At 37.5% G+C, this 24,888-nt stretch overlaps 1 protein-coding gene across 1 annotated transcript; it reads right to left on the bottom strand.

Moving 5' to 3' along the window:
• Positions 1 to 2,727: 2,727 nt before the first annotated feature.
• On the bottom strand, positions 2,728 to 24,184 carry slc6a3 (solute carrier family 6 member 3). Its single transcript, XM_079626008.1, has 15 exons — positions 24,003 to 24,184; positions 22,757 to 23,101; positions 21,888 to 22,019; positions 17,193 to 17,406; positions 15,764 to 15,902; positions 14,351 to 14,485; positions 13,087 to 13,190; positions 12,731 to 12,855; positions 10,901 to 11,013; positions 10,579 to 10,707; positions 10,310 to 10,409; positions 7,363 to 7,463; positions 7,070 to 7,237; positions 5,273 to 5,344; positions 2,728 to 3,660 (listed from the first exon to the last, which is right to left on the bottom strand). The coding sequence occupies exons 2-15, from the start codon at positions 23,043 to 23,045 to the stop codon at positions 3,637 to 3,639; spliced, it is 1,845 nt and encodes a 614-aa protein (XP_079482134.1). The 5' UTR covers positions 23,046 to 23,101; positions 24,003 to 24,184; the 3' UTR covers positions 2,728 to 3,636.
• Positions 24,185 to 24,888: the final 704 nt, after the last annotated feature.

Genomic DNA, 24,888 nt, shown 5'->3' with positions numbered 1-24,888 from the left:
TATTCCGCATGTTTTCAACCCGCCCATAGAGGGTTGGATCTCACTCACAGAATGTACAAATAGTGTCAGCCATCTTTTATTTGGAAGCTAAGCTAACAGGTTCTTATTCTGTGGAGAAAGCCGAGTAGTAGGGGTTAGTTTACCTGGACATGTCCAGCCGTCGAGATTGTCCAAAATGTCTGGGATTCGGCTTTTGCTTTCTGCAGTCGCCATTCATTGTTTACATGCACACCTTTTGTTTCAATCTAACTGAATTCATTCCGATTGGTGAATCTGAATGTAGTATTTACATGAACGCTAAACAAGCGATCGGTTGATGTGCGTTTTAGCATTGCTAAGAAAATTTCCGCTCCTCTGTGAGAGATACGAGACCGGTACGTGCGTCTCACAGGTGCCGCTCATCAGTATTCACGTCACTGGCCTCGCGTCATTCTCTCACGGCCGTCAGTCTCGTCCTGCTCACCACAGGAAACAATGAATGGCGACTGTAGAACGCAAAACCGAATCCTGGACATTTTGGGCGACATCAAAATACCGGGCAGACTCACGGAGACTCACTAGTAGCATAGCCTTGTTGTTTAGCTGCGCTCTTACCGGTAGGCGTGGCCGCCTAGGGCAGCGAAGCAAGTGCATTCTGGGAGTTGTTGTCTTTCATCCCCATGAGCCAAAAAAAAAAATTCTGGCTTTTCTCAGTCTAGAAGGCTCCAAATTCAAAAATAATTTCACATTTCTTCTACATAAATTACCCATTTTAAATACACATTCATCTTTCCAGAGGTGAAGTATCCCTTTAAACATTTGTCAGTTGACATAACATCATAGTGACTGACAGATAGGAAAATGTTCTTTAGATTTTTTAAATGTTCTTCACACATAAAAGAAAAGATCAGCTTAGGTCAGGTCAGCATTTAAGGCAGGTTTATGCTAGCATGTGTGGTTCTGGTCTTTCTGGTAAATGTGATGACTTACAGTACCAATAAATAAAGATGTCTGTGTTCAATACCATCACGAGCTTCAACATTATTGTCAAAGCACATGTAGATCAAAATGTTTGTTTTCTAAGCGTGGAGACACAACTACAGGAAAAAAGGACCTGATTACAGAAACAAATCTATTCCTGACTGGAAAAAAATGGTGTTCGTCCAACAGCCAGTTCTCAGAAAATAGTGCAAAATGATGAGAATTCAAGGGGTGAATGCAAGGGTGAAAAAATTATCCAGAAGGTGTCACCATGTGAGAGCAAGAAGATCTGAGTTCAATCACAGTCAGATGAAACACACACTGTAGAAATTACTACTATAAGATGAGGAGTGAAGCGGCTTACAAGAAAAAATGAAGGGCGGGACTTGATTTTGTCCACATGGAATTGATTGGATAGATGTAGTTTCCTATTGGTCAGTCTCATGTGAGTGACAGGTTGTCCCACCCTCATGCCAGTGAACACATCACAGTGAACAGAAGAGATATTGCTGCAATTGCAGTTATTTTGATTAAACAGGAATAAATAAAAAAAGATGTGCAAGGATGAATGACTTATAATAAACACTGCAATATTCCATAAAAAACTAGTTTTTTGATTTCGTAATGACTTTAACATCATGTTCAGGGTCCATGTTTGTAGTATTAGCCTATATTGTGTCAGAATATATTTAGTCAGGAAGTAAATCACCAAAATGATAAGCTTATACCACTGTTCTGCAGCCTGTGAGGGACAGTTTTAGCAAAACACTTTGCTGATAACACATTTTAGTTTGAACCTTGCTATCTAATATTGTCAACATTCTAGGTTCAATACAAGTTAAACGTTATTGACAACATCTGTGGCACACTGTCGATTACCATTGACAAAAAATTGTACAAGCTAAAATGATGTTTACACCAATGCTCTTTCAATGTAGTACTCAGTTCCAATTACAGTTGCATTTACTTTTGTGTCTGTTGCCATTTGTTTACAGACTGACACAAATGTTTTCCTGTGGTCACTTACACTGGCACTGTAGGAAGAGTTGGTTTTGAATCTGTTAAATTCTTCTATGTGGCATAATAATGCTATCTAGTTCCTGCTTTTGTGTTAAAGGTCTAGCACATTTCATAACAAATGATAAATAGATTAGGAGACCAATTTGTTTGAGGTAATTTTTTTTTTCATTTCAAAATAAAATAATTGCAATGAGAATCATCTATAGTAGAATGATAAATTAACAAAAGCCTGAGAATATTCTTGAAAATATTTAAGATTTGTTTAAAGATTCCGACATGATGGAATTGCAGTACTGTGTAGTTTTGGTACTCGGTTTTTAAGTATCTATGGTATACCCAGCTAACAAAAACTTGTTCTAAGAACGTTTCGCTAATGTTTATATTAGGTTTTGAAAAGTTTTTAAATGATTCAAAAATATTTTTCTTGGTTATGCGGACATTAAGGGAACATTCCATTTTATCATTTTGCAAACATCATGGGAACGGTACTTTTGAATGTTCTGAAACATGTAGTAACAGAAAAAAAAAAGTTATGTATACAATAGAATAAAATGTCCTAAACTGAATTTGTTTGACACTGGTTTTGTCCGTTATATTCATTGTCTATTTTGTGATATGTCCACAGCATGAAATCAGTACTTCTCTTCCACAAATATTGACTCCAATGAAGTGAAGTGTTTGTGTTGAGAAACAATCAAATCCCTTTTCCCTTTTTTTTTCTTTCCTTTTTTTTTTTTTTTTTTTTTTACATAAACACTCTTTATTAACATCTCAATAGTTGACAAATTTAAGCAGGCACTGACATCATTCAATTTTAAGACTTCAAATATTCATAATAAACTTTTATGTAAATAAATCTCCAGTAGTATAGTTGTGGATGTCAACACTCAGAGAGACAGAAATCCCATAAATGCCACTGTGTTTTGTCGTTTGGAAGATTCTCACCGCATGGAGTAATTGCAAAAATGTGTATGTTAATAGCCCAAAAAAGAACCAGTGATTGACACATAGCATGTTGTTGCATGCAGATACATTTTTCTGCAGTTCTGAAAACATGGAGCAATTGTTGGCGCCCATTAATTATATTTTTAAAGTGACCAACGGTTAAACCTTATTGCAATCTAAAGTCTTCTGTGAAGAGAGCTCTTCTCTGGGACGTCATAAATACATTAAATATGCATCTGATTGATACTGTAAGCAAGCATGAAACTTGTTGTGATCAACCTGAACTTGCTGCTCATTCATAAATGCATTTGCACTTCTCAGACACAAAGAGGATAGATTTATTTTTTCAATAGCACTATTTACACTTTTCTAAATCTTAGTGTTGCTAAATATTATTTTGTACAGTTTTTGACACTTCAATCACATTTATCAATAAGGCTCAGTTGTACTCTGATCACAAAAAAGAAGAAATAAATTAGCAATATAATTCAGTGGGGACAACATCAGATATCATAACAGTCATCGTATAGTGAAGAGTAAAACTTGATACTGACAGAATGTCAACCACATTGTGATCGAAGTCACGAAACAGCCACATCCGATTATGCGAGAAAGAAACAACTAGTAATACGCTTCTGTTGGCACTGACACGCATTGCTCTTGCCAAGCCGAGTCCTCCGGTGCCTTCGTAACCTCCATGTAGAGTGCCGCTCAAACCACCAGCCAGTGTTGAAGCTGTGAGAAACAAGTCATGTTCATATAGATAAAGCTTTTCACAACGTCGGTTTGAAGTTGCTTTACAGAAAATATGCACTGTTAGTGATCTTTTACATGACACCGTTTTCAACTAAAAACTTTTTATGTGTTTTCGTCATTCTTCCCCTATTTTCAACAGCGTTTTGGGGGCCTGAAAATTAGTTACAAAGTGATAGTTATTGAAAACTATACCGTTATCGTCTCTGTGTAAAGTACAAAATGTGAATTTGTGAAAACGGCATGTGTATTAATGTTTCTCTACAAAGTGACATCGCCAACGGCCTGGCAGCAGAAGACAGCATTTTTAGGGGGATCGTTTTGGCAACGTTGCCGCCTGTATGCGGAAAAACTTGTCTGTTTTTATGTACCCTCAGGCTGTGTGTCCATCAAAGCGTTTTTAGCCAGCTGAAAATGCTAGGCGCTCTGCTGTTTTTTCTTCTTCAGTTGAGACGCTTCGTTGCTATGATACAGAATATCCGTTGGACGTGTGGTGTTAGTCCCGCCCATCCTCCACTGTGATTGGACGGTTGGGTAAAAAGTGACAGTGATGAGCGCTGCGTTTTACCCAAAGTTGAACATTTTTCAACTCTCGGCGACCTGTAAAAAAACGCCGAACGCTCAGCGCTTCAGCGTGAAAAAGACACTCAGCGCCTACGCTCATGGCGTTTTAAAAACGCGGCGCTCCAATTGAAAAAACACGTCAGCCGCGCTTTGGTGGACACACGGCCTTAGGACTCAACTTTAAAGCCAAAATGATATAAAAGGTTCTATATAAGTAGAAAGGCCTCAAATTATTGCATAATACTTTCATGTGTAACGTGTTATTTAAATTTTTGGCTACACTTTATTTTAAGGTGACGTAGTTACATTGTACTTATTCAAATAAGTACAATGTACAATTTTGGCTACACTTTATTTTAAGGTGACGTAGTTACATTGTACTTATTCAAATAAGTACAGAGTAATATTAATGTAGTACTACATGTCCTTACTATAGAGTTATGGTTAGGTTTTGTTATAAGGTTATTTACTTGTAATTATGCATAATTTACTTTCATTACTATAGTAAGTACATGTAGTAAGATGTACCTACACCCCCTTAAAATAAAGTTACTTTTCTAGTGATAAAGTATGTTTACGAGCAGTTTAATTCATAAAATGTAATTAAAACAGGTGAATTAAAACTTAATTCATTAATTACAACTAAATCCATAAAATTATCTCATGACGCGAAACCCTAAAAGGTTCTACATATGAAGCGTCTGAAAGAACCCTTTAATGTTCTATTTACTGTAGAATCTATGCTTTTGAGAGTGTGAAAAAAGACACACAGATCAAACGTTTACAGATGCATTACTGAAGAGTTATACTCTTAAGGAGAAAATCAGTGAGGTTAGAACAATCACAGCATATCTGCACTGAGGATCGGCCTGCCCTAAAAGTCATGTACTGTATCTGTGATAACGGTGCAGTAAAATGTCATGTTTAGCATAATTGAAAGTTCACCCATAAAATTTATGTAATCTTCCAAGTACACATGAAACAGCGGTCTGATTTTTTTCAACCCGTGATCCTGAAAATAAGATCTTACCGTGAACTGCCGGACCTCCCCACGCTCCACCAAGTGATGTTCAGTCTCTGGAGTGATGGCATACGCCAGTTTCTGTCGAGATAATAGCGCAACGCATTCACACCGAATCATGGAAACAACAAGATGACTGCAAGGATGTTAATATCGACAATAATGCATTGGAATTTCTGCATAGAGATGAATCTTTAGAAGTGGTTAAATTAGTAGTAGAAATTAGTAGGTTTAAAAAAAGACAATGAATGCTGAGTAATATTATCGATTCAGCTTCTCTGATACTATAGTATGCATTGATGTCACTTTCCCTCAGCCAGTCTGAGTGGCAAAACTTCCTGCAACATGGCTGGTTTTAGTATGGGAAACGGCAAAATCGGGAGTAAAACAAACAGTTATCTGCTTAAATTGAAGACAGTTAGACTCGACAGTGACCCTTAATAGTTGCCAAAGAACCAGTGGTCCATTGACACTGACATGTGGCCAGGAATCATGTTTCATGACATTTATCGATGCCGTGATAATATAAAGCAAAGCCTGTGAACACTTCTTCTGCTAAACAACACTATAAATCTAGATGATCACTTATATCATTGTTTATATCGCCCAGCCCTTTAACTTGTTAAAGGACTAAGGCATTATAGACAGAAGCTTTCTGTAAACGCCAATGGTGTATTAAGAAGTCTTGCTTCACTTCACACTTGGCCTTACTTCAAGGCAGGGTTTGATGGTGAAATTAAAGTGACGAGGACATCACTGGATATTCTGGACATTTCAAAATATTTTGTAGAAACCTTACAAGTTATCTCTGGATAGGTGTCACCATAAGGCAACCGGTGAGTTGCTTTGCTTTGCAAGAAAAACTGGTTTCGTCTAACATTATCCAACCTTGCCCCTTTGTAAAACACAAGGTTCATCATAATAGATGTTATATGTAAGAATATAAGATGGTAAATATGTAATTACAATACAATATTAATATCAAATATAGCCTAGGGTATGATTTTACCAGTGATATTATGATTTTAAACACATCTGACACAAAATGCATTTCGCATTTCGGTGACAGGTTTCTAGTTGTTTCTGCAAATTGCCTGTGATCTATTTGCTTCTCTTGTCTGTAGCTTTCGGGAGACTGTAAAAAGATAGCTTGATGAATCTATTTGTACAATCAATGTTGGAAAATCAGTTTGAACACTTTCAGTCTGGTTTCCATCCACTACATAGTACAGAGAGAGACTGCCATGGTAAAACTTACCAATGATCTGTTGACGGCGGCTGATTCTGTTCTCTTAACTATACTTATCTTGTTTGATCTAAGTGCGGCCTTCGATACCATTTCTGGTCATTTAATGTCTATTGTTATTACTGGTGTCCCTCTCACTTGGTTTAGATCCTATTTCTCCGGTCACACATTCGCTGCATTCACTCTAAAACATGAATGTTGTGTACTGTAGAATGTTGAATGTTGAATGTTGTCTACTGTGACATCATGTGCATACCCTCTATTGGATGAGAACACATTTTTAAAAATGAATTGAGCTGAATTGATAATGACACTAACTTATAACATCAACTATGTTATTGAACTGAATTGAGCTAAATTATGAATTTGTTGTATTCAGAAGCGCTGCTTTACAGCTGATATTTAAGTAGTTTCATAATTGATGAAGTTTGCATTATTGATTTAATAATATTACTTGAAGCTGCTTTGAAACTATCTGCATTTTAAAACCTGCTATAAGAATAAATCTGACTTGACTTAATTAATTTCGATAAAGTTTTTTCACCGCATGGAATACTTACATCACAAAAGCTTCCCGGCAGAGAACAGAACTTATAAATGGCGTAGAGAGGCACCATGATCATAGACGATATGGACAGACACCAACCCACCATCGTAGCCCATGTGGGGAAATAATAGGAACCGTACTTGGGAGGGTTGAACGTCGCAAAGCTGATAACAACCATGAACTGAATGAAGGGAAAAGAAAACAAGTATCGTTTAATGCTAAATAAGGGAGTTTTCATGATACAAATGGCACGGAATTATTTGCATTGTTGTGTTTTTAAAAGAGGTATCGTAATTGTAAACGTACCAAGAGGAAACATGGGCTAACAAACTTCCAGCACAGTCTCCAGTAGAGGCCAGGTCTCTGTCCTATCATCTCCTCGATATCATCACTGAAGCGATCCACACCTAAAAACACACATGCTGGTAAATGTCCAGAAGGTGAAGCTCAAATTATTTAGTCTAGTTTATCCTTTTTCCCTTGTCAAATATGTCTCTTCTGCTCTCCAAACTGTTGATTCCTTTGAATCCAAACTAAAAAGGTTGTTGGTTAAATATGAACATGAATATCACTGATACTGCAGCTCCCACCAAACAAATCCGAGATATTGTCATGGCTGTGAGGTCAGCTGTAACAAAAAGTAAGAATTGAAAATTGTATAACTGAATTGAAATCCAACTCTTTAAAATATCTATTTAAAGACTTTAATTTTAAATATTTAAAAGGCACTAGACTATAAACACACATACAGTTGTAATGGTTTAAGTTAACAGATGAAGAAGAAGGTACAATAACGACAGTCTTTATTAAACATAAGCCAACAACTCGAAACAGTGCGCCATGCACAAACAATACTGGAAACAAGAATGAGGTGAGGCGAGGAACTTAAATACACATGGTGATGAACTAAATGATGAACAGCTGTGATGGTTAATTTAATATCCATTGTAACTGATTATGGCGGGAAAATGAAAACAAAGGAGCAGAGGCAAACAGGTGATTCTCTCCAACCACTGTGACAATCAATTGTATCAATAGCATTTTGTGAACTCTGATGTGTCCTTTCTCTGAATGACAGATCAGTGATACATTAATCTCTGTTTTGGGTTAGTAAGATTTTTCCATATGTTTAAAAAGAAGTCCCTTCTGCTCACCAAGTTTGCATTTATTTAATCAAAAATACAGTAAAAAATTGTAATACTGTGAAATATTATAACAATTTAAAATAACGGTTTGCTATTGTAATGTATTTTAAAATGTTATTTATTCCTGTGATGCAAAGCTGAATTTTCAATATCATTATTAAAGTCTTCAGTGTCACATGATCCTTCAGAAATCATTATAAAATGCTGATTCTGAATGCTGATGCTGAAATATTTTCTTATTATCGTCTATGTTTAAAACAGCTTTTTACTTTTGTGGAAACCATGATACTTTTTATTTTTTGGAATCCTTTGACGAACAGAAAGTTCAAAAGAACAGCATTTATTTAAAATAGAATGTCTTTACTGTCACTTTTGACTGATTTAATGCATCTTTGCTAAATAAAAATATAAATTTCTTTAAAAGAAAAATCTTAATGACACTAACATTTTGAATGATAGTGTACATTTGGAACATGTAAATATGTATCATTGTATGCCAAAAATGGCATGTAGATTTCTAGTAGCCAGTGAGTTATGAAAGAAAACATAATAAGTATGAAAACTGCCCCCTCTATCCCCTATAAACTTCATAGGCAAACTTGACTTAAAAACATATTTTAATATATGAATTTGCCAATATTGAGTGACACCATTAATCCATGTTCCACATGAAACAATATCACTTCGAGTTGTGCACTTGACAAAAATGACAAACTGATCGGAAGCAAACTTCATTGTGGCTTCCATGTAGATCTCTTGCTTTGTGAGTCTGGTTGGCCGCAGGGCTTTGATCAAGGCTTGATGTCTGAATGCAGCCGACAGCGAGAGCAGAGCTGAGTCACGAGCAGAGGGCCAAACGCACAGGTGTTCGACAGCAAACGGAACTTCCAAAAAGGCCACTGAAGCCTCAGGCTGGTCGGTCTTGGCCTGACTGACAGCATCAGCCTGTGACCTGCTATCTCAAGGTCCAGAGGTTCAATCATTGCTCTCTCTGATGCTGATCTCTCAGTCCGGAGCTTATGGAGTCACGCTGAAGTTCAGGTCTCCAAGAATCGTTTGTTGCCTTAGGTATGTTTGCAAAGATCACATTCCTCCAACCACATGCCAGTTTGCCAAAAGCAAAGAAATGTCTTTTCGAGGACAAAATCAATGCGTGAAACGTTTAGGGATTGAGTATTTGAAAATAATTTCTAACCATAGCTTTAAGGATACAATCGTATTATGTAACCACAATAGTCTATGTCCACCCTTACTTAGCACAGTTAATCAAATGTTACAGTATATATTTGTAAGTTGTAAATCTTTGATTAAGGGATAAATAACGGCTAAATACTAATATAAACATTCTTGAGCAATCCAATGTGGCTCTTGTATCCACTTCAGACAGATTTACCAACATTTTAAATAGTTATGCATAATATTTTTTTTTATTATTATTAATCCAGTGGGCCATCGTTCGTATTGTTAAAACAACAACATTGTATTCAATATATGCCACTACTAATAGGACCTAGCATGTGCACATGGTTCTATCATAATAATAATAATAATTTCTGACTAACTAACTACTAATATTACTTTTGTGGTTACTGGTAATTAATCATAATTTCTCTTCATTTGCCCAGAAGACCATCATTCAGATTAGTATTATTATTTCTTGTAACTCTTTAAAGACTTTTAGTAAAACCCAAATATCGTTAGTGCTAGCAGAGTCGAGTTATTTTTATATCATTGAGATGATATTATAGTTTTTATTTTTATATTTCTCATTTTCTGTTTTATCATTTTTTAAATGTATTTTATATATATATATAATTTGTTTATTTTAGTACATCCTGTTAAACTAAATTAAAATGTTTTCTTGACTACAAGTAGATCAATATAGCGTTAAAATTGAATGGCAAATTCCTAAGTAGTTTTTCAAATCCGTGTGAAGAAGAGTAAACCGTTCCTCATTCCAGACAGATATGAGTCCATAAGCCACATATCAGGACCCCTGGGAGCCTAATGAGCGTGAGCGGCCCCAGAGCACAGCCGTCTGAAAGCCCATCAGAGCCCTAATGCCACATCAGCTTCACTGGACATGTAAGAAGAGGAATCAGCCTCACCGTAGAACCAGGCGATGCCGATGGCCTCAATCAACACTCCAAACAGAATCGATGTCCCGGCGGCAAAGTGGTCCAACAAGGTAAACACATAGATCCCACCCTGGAGAGAAAAGTGAGATGAGACCAAACCAAAGAGAAGAACATGATCACGATGAACAGAGAGATTTGACACATTCGCCCAATAAGTCTTTGAGAGACTCTTCATAATCAGATGAAAAGCTCATTAGATGAGAGCGGCCTCATTAAAGGGCTGTTTGCCTCTCACATACGTTTGTGACACAGATGAGAGAGATGAGGAACGTGGAAACTACGATGAAGAGCGTGAAGAGCTCTCGATGTTTGTGCAGGCATTTGAATTCGTCGATGAGTCCCGTGATCACCGACTCCATCCCTCCCATCTGAAAAACAAAGTTTACCAGGTTTACCAGGCTATGAGGACAGGGCATTGTGTTTATTAGCGTCCATTCATCACTTAATGAATAGCATTAAGTAACACTGTACTGCACTAATACAGTAAATACATGCAACCTGGAGTTTGGTTTCAGATTGAGCAGGTAAGATGGACAGAATAAGTCTATCACATCGACTCACAGCACTGTCGATTCCTAAAGTGAGCAGCATGATGAAGAAGATTACAGCCCACACTGATGAACCTGGTAGTGTAGCAATGGCTTCTGGGTAAATAATGAACACCAGACCAGGACCTGGAGGGAAGCAAAAAGCAAAGATTCAACACCTTTACATACACTGTATTAAAAACTGCAGAAAGCAGCTCTAAGTTACTGTATTAGTCTATAATTTATTAGAATATCACAATCATATCAATACAAATTATTCACCAACACACTGTACAATGAAAATAAAATAAAAAAAACATCCCCACCTTTTCCTGGGATGCTATTTAAACACTTCTATGATTTTCCTTCACTCTCTGAATGATAGCATACATTAAAATACATTCAGCAAAGATGCATTAAAGCAACAGTAAAGACATTTATATTGTTATTAAATATTTATATTTTAAATATATTCATCAAAGAATCCAATAAAATAGCATGTATCAATGTTTTCAACATTGAAATTTCTCGAGCAGCGAATCCGCATATCAGAATGATTTCTGATGGATCATGTGACTGAAGATTGGAGTAATGATGATGAAAATTCAGTTTTGATCACAGGAATAAATTACATTTTAAAATATAATCGAAATACTGTTATATATATAATATTGAAAATATATATATATATTTTTTTTTCATCTTTCAAAAACATTAAAATTTGACTTACCCCAAACTTTTGAGTCATAGCATAATATTTGTCAGAAAAAATATTTCAGCATTTAGGCAGAAGTCTGTGATCAAAAGGTTTTAAAGTTCATAAGAAAACATAAATTAGTTTTGCATTTGTTCCAGAAAATATGTATCAGACCAACAGAAATGCTGCTGAGATTCAGACAAATCGACATGTTTGGATTCCACTGACATTCTACAACGCACACATCGATTTTGCTCTCAGAGAAATCATTCTCTGTCTCCAGACGCTGGTGTTTAGGAAGAGTGTCACAATGAACACCGGCTCCAGTGACTCTGACACTTAAGCTTTAAAAGAGATCAATCTGGAAGTCAGTGCCATGTGCTTATTTCACAGTGGACATGAGGCATTGAGCATCTAATATATGAAATATAAAACATACTGTTAATAATAATATTATTACCTAAATAGTTTAAATAAAAAATTGTATATGCTACAGTATATTTTTTAAATTATGTATGACACTAATGAGAAAGATGTTTTATTTATTTATTTATTTATTTGCATTACAGTAATTTAATGTTTTAGGAAATTTTGCTTAAGTATGAAAACTAAGTTAACAAAACTAGATTTTGCCAAGAAAATAGGCATCATGTTCTTCAGCTAAATGTAATGGTAACAATTTACATTAAGATTAAATTTGTTAACTTAAGTTATCATGAACTATAACTATACTATTCTTCATAATACATTGATAAATGTTTTTTATGTATTCTTCATGTAATAATCTCATTTGTAAGTCGCTTTGGATAAAAGCATCTGCTAAATGAATATATGTAAATGTACATGTTAATTTATACAACTTGAAATGTTAAAATTGTGCTACATGTTGAATGAACATTAATAAATGCTGTGGAAACAATGCATTGAAGTCATTGTAAGCAATCACATGGCACTCTCAGAAAAAAAGGTATAAGAGGTGGCAGCCTTCCTTTTAAATAGGTACACATTTGTAACATATGTAACCCTAAAGTGTACGTATAGTACCCTAAATATACATATTAGTAATTAAATATAGACTGTATATTAGTCTTTTTTGAATGCAGTGTCAGTGACACCTTTTGTACTTTTTTTTTTCTGAGAGTGCACAATACAAACACACTCACTCACCATCAGTGGCGACTTTATCTAGAGCGACGTTGTGCTTCTGTGACATGTAACCCAAGAAGGAGAATATGACAAACCCAGAGAAGAAGCTGGTCAGAGAGTTTATGGAGCTGGTTATGATGGCGTCTCTGTAACACAAACAAACATCGGCGGCTTTATTCTGTTCAGTCTGAGATTGATGAAACGGTCGATGTCAAGATGAACATGCAAAAAGCCTCTGTGCTAAAAAGCATCAAAGGGGCTTTAATTCAGCAATACAAAGTGTGAGAAAATGCGTTTGTGTGTGTGTGTGTGTGTCGCTCGTGAATCCCGCTGTGTCTGTTTGCGTTATTGCTCCAGTATGACTCGGCTTTGCTCACCTATAACAGTTGTTGCTGAATTTGTTGTAGCTGGAGAAGGCGATTAGCACACCAAACCCCACTCCCAGAGAAAAACAGATCTGCGTGGCTGCCTCGATCCAGACCTGCGACACAAAACGGCCCCGGCCGGCCGCACAAAAGGGCCCGCACAACAGCTATCATTAGAGATAATTGCAGGAAACTCATTCAGCAGAAAGATGAAAGACACTTGTGAATACAGGGTAATTTTGCAAATTGCTGCTGCACACATGTGTCTAATCTAATTCTGAAATTGCCGCTTTGAGGTCTCTTTGCCAAGTGGTCCTCCGGGAAAGAATCGTGGATCGTGGAAAAACTTACTTAAGGTTAATAGTAACTTCACCTGTTGATGACGATGACATGAGCGATTCTTATGAGGCGTTCAAGAAATTGATTGGTAAACACACACACACACACACACACATATGAATCTGAGAATGTGCTATTGACTGATCAAAACAAATTTGTATAAATGCCACTGGTTTTCAAAGAGCAATAAAGAGCTGCTCTTTAATGCAATTATATGCATGTGCATTTAATGGAGATGTTATGTAGTTCAGGTATTCCCTACGTTTTTTGTATAAAGCATACTAAATGTTTTATTTTTTGAATACAATTTGACATTTTATTTTAGTATTATGGGTTAGCCTTTTTATACAAATACTAAGCTTTATATGCAGTCTATGATATATTGAGATGCACTAGCCATTGGAAAGTTTTGGGTTGTTAGTTTTTTTTTAAATGTTTTTGAAAGAAGTCTCTTCTGCTCACCAAGGCTGCATTCATTTGATTAAAAAATACAGTAAAAACAGCAATATTGGGAAATATTATTACAATTTAAAATAACTGTTTTCCATTGTAATATTGCAAATGTAATGTATTCCTGTGATGCAAAACTGAATTTTTTGCATAATTTCTTCAGTTTCATGATCCTTCAGGTATCATTCTAATTTGCTGATTTGCTGCTCGAGACACGTTTCTTATTACTATCAATGTTGAAAACAGTTGTGCTGCTTCATATTTTTGTGGAAACCATGGTACATTTTATTTTTCAGGATTCTTTCATGAATACAGAGTTCAAAAGAACAGCATTTATTTTAAACATAAATTGTTTGTAACATTATAAATGTCTTTGTCACGTTTGATCAATTTACTGCATCCTTACTGAAAAAAATTATTTCTTTAAAAAAAATCTGAACCCAATAATTTTAAATGGTAGTGTGTGTACACGTATGTATGTGTATACCTGAGCATCACACAACCGCAGGAAGTCCACACTCAGGTAAGCTTTAATGCCATCCATGGCTCCAGGCAGTGTGACTCCACGCAGGAGCAGGACAGTGAGGACAACATAAGGCATTGTGGCTGTGATCCACACCACCTGCACACATATATCATGAATGTCAACGTACAACATCAATGCATCGTATTTATATGATGCTTAAACCACCAAACAACAGTCTATTATTCACTTATTTTCTGAAAACAGATAAGTTGCATGACAGTCGCAAACCGGATTTTTTAAAGAAATCATGAGTAGTGTTGTAATACGTCATTTGAAAGCATGTCTAATCGATCAGAAACATAGATTTTTTTTTGTGATGTCTATTAGTAACATTTTTAAAAGATTATCTAACATAACAATAATGCATGAAAATAAGTCGTACTTTTAATCTGTCCCCCCTCAGTAGTCTCAGATTCATACAAATTTGTAAATTATAAATTTCTATGAACTTTTATTTAACAAAAAAGTGTTATACATTTTGTGCAGAACAATTTCAGCACGATTTCCCCTCAATACAAAAAAATAATAATAATTTGGACACTTTCCATGGAAAGGAAAAATGATTTTTGCAATTTGTACAAAAAATAGTCAGATTGATTGCATTCACCAAGTTCTGTTATTCTGCTCTGTATCAAATATAAAATATATAAATGATTAAATATGAATAAATCAGTAACCTATAATAATAAATATATAAAAAATACCAGTGTTTGGTCACAAAGATACTTCCTACCACTTACTGCTGCTACTGCCAAAACATACACAACACACTGCTGTGAGCAAGTAAGACATGTTGCTGATGCTGTACAAAATAGCATATTACCCGCAGCAGATCTGTACAGGTGGAGCTAGGGAAGGTGGAGGGTTTCTGAAAGTATCTGCTAACTGAAAATGCTGACCAGTATTTGAAAGTTGAGCATGCAAGCTCACTGGCTACTGATACAGCAGGAAACAATCAGCTGTGCCCTATAGAGAGTGATGTGATTGCAAGCAGATTGAGTTAAGGACCTGGCAGCATACGCCACCCTGTGAGTTTCATGACAGAACTTTGTATTTAACAGGGTGGGGAAAACAAAATGTAACTCTTATAAAGTAAATATAAAATAAAAACAGCTCATTTAATATTTGTGTTGGCCTCATAGCACTGATGGTCACCATTTTCTGATCTCTTCATACTAAGTGAGGGTACTAATACCAATTGTTGCTATACTGTTTGTGGTAAGTGCTAAAAGTGGAATTTTCTAGTTACCTGTTTTCCAAGTCTGGTCAGTCTGTTTGGGCAGGTTTGTTTTATAGGGATTTTGTACACTTACACCAGCAAAACATCAGTTTGGCAAGACAGATATATATTAGAGTTTGTGTAAGAGCTCGAACCTTTCCTGATGTCTTGACTCCCTTCCACAGACTGAAGTAGAGGACCACAATGACCACGGCCAGGCAGGCGGTGAGCTGCCAGCGGGGCAAACCCAGGTCATCTATCCCAGTACTCTCATGAAGGTGCAGCACGCCTCGTCTGGAGGTGCAAGAGACACCAGAGCAAACAAATACTGATTGTAATTTTAACTATAAAAGACTGTAAAAATCTGTTAATTTGTTAACAGTAAATTCCAAAAGGTTTTTGGAAGTAAAAAAGAACATTACTTTACAGTGAAAGCTGTATACTGACATTCCCATAATCAAATTTGATGGGTTTTGCTTGTATTAGTTATGTTTCTTCTTCATTTTTATTATCGTTCAGGTACATTCGGGTTTTATGTTACATCTTATGTTGTTAAATGTTTATTACATTATTTAGTGACATGTATGTTACCATGATGTTGTTTTTTGTTGTGTGTGTATGACACTGTGGGTATTCTATATATTCGTATTTACTGTGCCTCGGCTATATAGCCTGGGAAAACCCAGACCACTTCCGGCAAATTTAGATTTGCTCTGCAAGTGGGTCTGGCAAACAGCCCATTGAAACCCATTTCCAATCTGTCGAAATCGCGGCACCAATCAGAAACGTTGGGGCGGGCTTTACACGATGACGACAGAGCAGCGACGGTGACACAGATTTTGTACATTACAGAGATGGATGCCGCCGTGGAACATCACTCGTTTGAATCAGCTATCGCGTCTGTTTCAAGCAATTTAAAATTGTAATTTACAAAAACGGCAAAAGTCGTCAGAAGCCATTGCTACATCTTCCTGAAAAACACAAACAGAGAATTGCTGAGAGTCTCAGATGTTTCTCCGTCGCTCTGATTGGTTTTAGCTCTATCCAATTGCGCCCAGAGCCATTTGAGCGACGTCCGTTGGTGACGCCCCTGTGGAAATTAATTGTCTATGGAGCTTTGCCAGACCCTAACTCAGTTACAACTGAGAGTGGTCTGGGTTTTCCCAGGCTATCGGCTATAGTCACTTGTGAAGAACTTTAACTCATCATGTCTTTCTCTTTAACACCCATGTTATTATGGTGGATGTCAGTATATTATAAAGGTTTAAAAAAAAAATAGTGGCCTTTCCCAATTCAGGAGAAAGGGGCTGTTGGATGTACCGTTGTTTGGATTTTTAAAATGTAATTTGTTTGTGTAAATTGTTGTAAAGTTTTAAATTGTAAAATGTACGGTTGTTCTGTAAATATGTTTGCATTTTTACTGTTTGCAACAGAATTATTCTGTTAAAATTACATGATTTTTTTTTACAGTGTAGATGATGATTGTTCTTGCTGACTGCACAGTAATGATTGTAGAGGGGGTTTTCTGTAGGCCTATTTGTGAAATGCTTTTGTAATGACAGCTTGTGTTTGTGCTGGCCGTACTCAAAGTACTCGAGCGCCGGCGTGGCCTTATGCGTGTCGTTGAGCAGAGTATCATTGAGGTCAGAGCAGTTGGGACTATTCCAGGTGTTGTTGCAGTGGATCCACGGCAGGTCACTGGTGAACGATGAGAACAGGTAGAACAGAGCCCAGGCGATGATGACGTTATAGTAGAATCCCACATACAGGGAGATCAGGATTACCGTGAAGCCCACACCTGAGAAAACCAAGCAAACCTGACGTGAATAAGGACTACTGTAAAGACCATGACTGCTCACCAAGTTATGTTTTGATGCTGGTGTATAAATAATTTAACAAGCAAGATTTCCTTGGTCAGCCTTATAATGAACATGCTGATCAATCATCCTTATCAGCTACAGTAAGTCATTTCCCCAGCTAAACCAGCACTAACCAGCCTGGATTTAATGGGTTTAAATGATCTTTGCATCTTGGGATATTAGATGACGACAAATGTAGGAGTTGATGTCAAAAGTATTGTCAGCTACAATGTAAAATTGTATTCGTTTTTAAGAGAATCCTTAAACGGCACCTTAAACAGCTACAAAGAAATGGCAAGCAACACATTGAATTAAACGTGAGAAAGACTGAAATAGTTTTTTCTTCGTACTCCAATAATCTTTGTCCAAAAAGGACTAAGAGGAGACGATGAAAGTTCAAATAAGTTGATGCTTTATTAAACAAATAAACAAAATCAGATATCCCGGCATGATCAAGCAACATAACAATGAGTATTAAAACTCAAGTCAACACCAGACAAATGAAGACAAGGAACTGAAGGACATAAATATGCACATGCTAATGATTTGAATGCAAACAGGTGAACTAATTAATGAATAACCATAAAAACGAATAATGGCAGGAACAAGAAACAAAGGAAACAGGATGTAAACTCCTTGAAAATGAGAACCAAACACAATGAAAGTGTGACAGAACTATCCACCCCCACCCCAAAGGGATGGTGAAGGACTGGAAACCGGCAGGAGGGCAAATGAGTGGACCGGGGAGAAGCAGATGGTGGCAGAATCCAGGGAGGAGCTGATGGCGGAAGGATCCAAGATGGAGACCATTTGAGGTGTAGGCAAACTCCTGGAGTTGATGGAAGGAGGAGCCATGCTGGAGGGACCATGGCAATGACCGACGGAGATGGAATCGTTGGCAGTAGACCAAAGTAGACCAGGGCGCAGACGGAGAGCTGACGTGGCTGAACGACTCTGATGGCTAAGGAGACCACTGTGAAGCCACCATGACGAGCGATGGAAGTGTAGCCAAGGAGCCTGAGGACTGAGGTTGCAATGTGGAGACTGAGGACAGAGGAGGAGCCAGAGGGAAGGAGAAGTCTGGTGAAGCCGTACGGATGGAGGGAATAAGTGTAGCTGACGTCCTGAAAGAATATGTGAACGACGACTGAACAGTCAGAGGCAGAATGATGAAGGTTCTGGGTAAAGCCAAGGGAGGGAGTAGCCAAAGCGGAGCTTGTGAGTCGACTGGCCGATGTGGAGTGAAGCTGAAGGCGGAGTTATGGGAACCTCTTGCCAAGACGGTGCTGGCAACCGGAGGACCCGTGGGAGATCTGCACACTTGATAGGGGTACCTGGAGATGTTGATGGACTGTAGGGAACCAGCAGAGTCAGGGCCAAAGATTATGACTGGATTGTGAAGAGGGGGTGGGAGAGGGAGGCTGGGCGAGTGCTCTGCATGTAAAAGTAATTCAGATTTGGACAGGACCAGCGATGACGAATACACAGTGGACTCTGAACTAGGGGAGATCAGTGATGACACGGGCACAAGCTGGGCGGATCTGTGGTGATGGGAGAAAAAAGGAGACTTCCTCCTCTAAACTTTCCAAATAATTACACTCCACATAGTCCAACTTCAGCTCACCCTCAGTGGTGGGGTCCTTGTCCATAGCCTCATAATCCACCAGGTATCCCACGTTCTATGGTCAGACTCTTTATGGGGCTCAGGCTCCGGGGTGATGGCTGGCACTGTCCTTTTTTCAGGTTCTGGCTCTCTCATCGTGACAGGCTTGAGCTCCTCGTCTTTGGTAGGCTCTGGCTAAATGTTCATGTGAGTCGGTGATGGCTGGCTGGGCTATGGAATTGGCGACATGACGATGGATGTTGGGTGGGGCTGGACGGTCGCGCTGTTCTCCTCTTCAGCATTTCCCAACTCAAAGGAGAATCCATCCACCCAGATAGCAAAGTTGATGAACTCCGCTAGACTGCAACAGGGATCCCCTCTGGACATGAGGAAACGAATTGTCCTCGTCCAGCCCACACCAAAACCCTTCCATGAGTGTGAGGTCATCACACGTTGCTCGGTGGCAGATCAGTGAACTTCTAGTGAATCTTCCAAACATCGACCACCTTGGAGAACTAAAATAACTCCTCCACACAGTCCAGGGCAGCTTTGTGGTTCCTGTGTTGGGGGTCCTTCAGGAGAGGATTGGGAAACACTGCGATAAAGCAACGTAACAGTGAGTATTAAAGTGGAAATGAAGCAGTCGTTCAAGTTTACATTATTTATGATTTATGATAACTGATTTCCACTTTAATAAAAAATACCACAGCGTATGACGTCAGTCACAGGGTTGGTTTGCTCCGTTGGCCAGTGAAGTAATTTAAACAGTTCTTTACTTTTTGAGCACACATTTGTTTTGAAATGGAAGAAGATGAACTTGACAGAACTGTTGAGCCCATAATAAGTCCAAATTCGTATGCATTTGAGCCGATATGGCGAGGGGACCGAACAGTACTACCGTTACTGGTGGAAGAAGTCGAGAACCCGCTAAGTTTGGGGTGAAGAGCGGGTTCGGAAACATTACCTGGTGTAAGTGCAGATGATGTATGACGATGCCCAAAGTCCATCTGCTGTCAGGAGGCTGATCTGGACCATGTATTGAGTGGTCACTCCAGCATCACCATGGTGCGTATATTTAGCATACTATGCCAGGATTGTTACACCAGGTAGTGTTCGAGAAAATACATAACTTGGAAACTTAAAAAAGCACAAAAAAGCAAATCCAAAGCAGATCCAAAGGAACAACAACAAAAAATCATAGTAATATAATAATATAATATCATATAATATAATATAATATAATATAATATAATATAATATAATATAATATAATATAATATAATATCATATTTTTTTTGCTGCACTGTTTGTGGAAAGTTTTCACTTTTTTAAATGTCCAGCTCAGTCTTTACTCCCGAAGAAGTTCCTCTTATTTAGCACATCAATCAACCAAATTGACATATGAGGTGCAATTAAGATTCAAAATCAGGGTCTCTGCGCATGAACTTAAGACAGAGTTAGTTTCCACTGCCATCAAACCCCCATGGCCCCTTCAAACTGAGTTCTTTGTCTTAAAGAAAACAGCAGGATTCTCCCGTCATATATTAGCAGCACATGTGTGATTCCCAGCATCGATCCTGAGGAAGCAAACATGTTGATCAGCGGTAATTACAGTAATCTCTCGTTGAGTGGCAGGCTTACAGAGAGCCAAGCTTGTGATTAAAATGTCCGTCTCCTTCTCTCTCTCCATCCGCGATATGCTTGACAGCCCGTAACGGATATGGAAAACAGGCGTATTTAGGAAACAGATGATGGCTTTGTCAACCATGCAGAGTGTGTTTAAAATAAAGCTTTAGATACTGTGTTTCGATTAATAAACTGTTTGAAAAGAATGTATGGTGTTGGACGTTTTTACATTTCAAGCAGAATATATTTAAGATGTTATTTTGAAGAACCGCGATTTACCAACTTGAAATCCAACATGCATGAACATTTATACCAAAGCAGCATTTAAAACAACTTATACATAAAAAAAAAAAAAAAAGGTGTTCAAAAAAAGGTTCATCAAAGAGCCATCTTCTTCACTTTTCATTATTTGGTGAATAATAAAAGTCCTCAATGTGACATTGCAGTTTCTTCAGATCAGCACATTAGTTTCTGGAATTTTGAAAGCACATCCACTCTTAAAAATAAAGTTTATTTATTAGCATTGATGGTTCCATGAAGACCTTTAACATCCATGCAAATTTTTCATTGAACAAAATGTCCTTTATAGTGGAAAAAAATATTTATATTATAAAAATGTTATTTAAATTAAGAAAAACAATTCACTGTTCACTGAAAGGTTTTATAGGGAACCAAAAATGGTTATTTTATGACATTGCTGCAAGAACCTACCTTTTGGTACCTTTATTTTTAAGTGTAGCTAGATGATTTTCTAAGGAACTAGAGAATAATACATTCTTTATAGAAAGCTTCTCATCCCATAACAAAGTTTTTATTTTTATTTTTGGAACAGTGCAGATCTGAGAGTGAAGGTCACTTAGCTTCAATATGTTCTGTATGCTTGTGTCAGGCCACCGTCATGATGTGAAGTAACGCAAAATTTGCAATCCACCAACAACTGGTCTGTCAGGCAAATTTCATTCTAAAAGCCAATTTTTCTGTCTTCCATTTGACTGCAGATGATTTCAGCTTTAGATAAACAGCACCTGTCTAGAGTTTGTCATGATGAGTTCGTTTCGGGGACACAAACACCTTCTGCCTCCAGAGCCAGTGAACATCTGATCAAAACAGCAGTGTCATCTTAAGACGTACACGTGCCAGCTGTATAAAATTACACAATAAACGAGACACAACAGCTAAAGGTCACGTTACCTTTAAAGATAGGACAGATCTTCCAGACTCCTGCTGCTCCTTCACGGTTGTACTGGCCGAGCGCTAACTCCATATAGAACAGCGGCATCCCAGCAATCACCATGAAGAAGAGGTACGGCACCAGGAAAGCACCTGACACAACCACAACCCAACCAACCAGTTATAGAGTATGCAACCTTCTGATCCTTTTTATTGATATGTCAATTTAGTTTTGGTGACACTTTATTTTGATAGTCCACTTTAGATCTTATTGGTAGCAATTTTGCAACTACATGTCAACTAACTCTCATTAGAGTTTAGAGATTAGTAGAATAGGCTGACATAACTTGAAAAGTTAAAATATTAAGCTACAGTCTACTGATAATGACTCCTAGTTGACACGTAGTTGCAAAGTTATATTTAGTTAGTAGAATGTCTTAAGTGGACTGTCCATATAAAGCTACCCTTGCTTTTATATCAGTGTCAGTTTGCTATTTTAGCTATTAATCAAAATGATAAATGTTGCTTTGGGAACTAGTTGAAGGATTTTTTTTAAGTTGAAGGTCATTGTAATTCAAGTAACAATAGTTTTTTTTGTTTTTTAAATGTATAATGGTTTTAGTTAACTACAATAACCCTTGTCCAAACTGGAAACGTACATTGAATTCACAATATTGGTTTATCAAGGTTTTACAGGCTCAATATCATTACATGTTAACATTTCACTAAACATTTCTTTTCACCGACTTATTCAGCTGTAAATTGCTAGTAAATCTATATTCCTCTACAACTAGGTTTAAATCAATTTCCTCCGCATCGCTTAAAGACCAAACAAGCTCATCTCAGACTTCACACCTATTTCAACATTCAATGACGCCAGTCTCTCTCACCTCCTCCGTTTTTGTAGCACAGGTAGGGGAACCTCCAGACATTGGCGAGATCCACAGCGAAGCCAATCACTGACAAAAGGAAGTCAATCTTTTTGCCCCAGGTCTCCCTCTCCTCCCCTGACGGGTGAGTCTGACCGCTGGGACTGACCAGGGTGGAGGAGGTGAACTGAACTCCATTCTGCTCCTTCACCAGGATCAGCTCCACCTCCTTGGGGCCCGCGGTGCTGGAGGGTTTAACGGGGGCGATGGCTGAGGACATGAGTGTGACTGCGAGTCTGCCTCTTGGCATGGGTCGCTGGGCAGGAGTGCAGAGGATCGAGAGAGACCTCGGATACAGGAGCCTCTCTGATGGGATGAGGAGAGTGCAGTGATGGACGCGGAGGAAAGAGGGATGATTAGAGAGACAGAGGGAGGAGCAAATCAACCATGTTGATACGAGATCAACCCGAACCGGATGGCGCCCGCTTAAACTCGCTCAATGAGTCGGTGCAGGCTGTTAAATAAACTAGACTGAAGCAACAGATCTATTTAAAAATTAACAACCAAGATTGTCAAATTTAGATCCGTTTAATGAGATAGTCATTATGTTGTAATAAACATGTAATAGATGATTCATTACTGCCATAATCCTTCTAGAAAATCTTGGACATGAGCTTCGTCTAAAAAAATTAAAAAATCCTCTAATCAAAACATTATGTAATGACCAAATCAATTGGTTCCACCAATGAAAGTAATTTTAATGATCAGATCATGTAAATACCTTACAACTGTGCAGTTTTACTGTTTACAAATAATATCATATTTGGTAAATGGTGACTAAAATTAGCTTGAATCAACAGGCATATGATAAGTAAGGAAATTAAACAAAGTATAAGGGATTTATTAGGATTTAAATATTGAAATCTCATTGCAAGTGTTTACAAATAATGTTATTTTTTGATAAATGACGACCCAAAATGTGCTTGAATCATTTGACATAAAATAAATAAAGACATTTTACAAAATATTAAGGGAGTTATAATGAAAATAGTGAAATTTAAAAAAATAAAACCACGAGAATGAAATAGTTTGAAGCAAATTTTCTCTGACAAACTCAATTGCTGCTCGCATAAGATCACCAAATAGTACACAAGCTGTTTTAGTCAAATACTGACACGACAGAAAAACAGAGTTTGTTGAGCTTCTGAAATATCTGTCCAAACATGAAACATGCAATAAAAACACAAAAGCACAGGAAGAATCGTACCTTCAATTTGGGGTAAAGCACTTCTCCAAAAAAGCCTCTTACTTCATGCATTGATGATCCACGTCAATGTGTGAGATAATTATGGCCATTATTTGTAAATGCAGGCGTGAATGAAGGAGGGACGGTGATGAGCAGGGACGTGGTCTTTCTCCCACACAGGTAGAAGCAGACACACTTCCACTGACCACAGGAGATGAAATATGAAGGATGAGCACCTTCCCATATCTCCTCCTCCTTTTCTCTGACACCTCCTCATTCTGCTCCATTTCAATAAACATTCTCAAATCAGACGCAACATCAGGAGATAATGATTCTTGTTTTCAGAGAATCTCTTGCATTGCATTTTTTTTTCATATTTCAAGTATAAACCCTTATAAAGCAATTGCTAAATGCTTAAAACAGGAAAACAAAACCAAAAACAACAACTCATGTTCATTTCTCAGCAGTTGTTCTTCTAATTTCAATACACCTAAAGCAGTTTTGATAAGGACACTGTTGTAAATTGTAAATAAATTGTAAGTGGTAAGTTGTAAATGAAACAGATTATTGTACATTTTACGAGGAATTACTATTTCAGTTTTTCTACTTCAAAATTTCAGGCATATCAGGCACAGTTTGAAACATCGCTTAGCTCTCTATCGAGGAGACACGTGTGAGATTACAAAGGAGAAATGTCAGAAGATCAGGCTACTGTCTCAATGTCTCTATTTGCTCTCCATAGAAACTCAATGCTGTCAATGAGAAACATCTGAGACATTGAATAGATCTCAACAGCTTATTCAAATAAATGTGGTTTTATATATATATATATATATATATATATTGTATGTGTGTGGTTTGATTGTGACGATGTGCTATTTCAAAGCATTAATCTTGGCCTGAGGCT

This window comes from Phoxinus phoxinus (assembly GCF_949152265.1).
Source record: "Phoxinus phoxinus genome assembly, chromosome: 10".
Lineage (NCBI taxonomy): Eukaryota > Metazoa > Chordata > Actinopteri > Cypriniformes > Leuciscidae > Phoxinus > Phoxinus phoxinus.
This window is presented reverse-complemented; position numbering and strand designations above follow the sequence as displayed.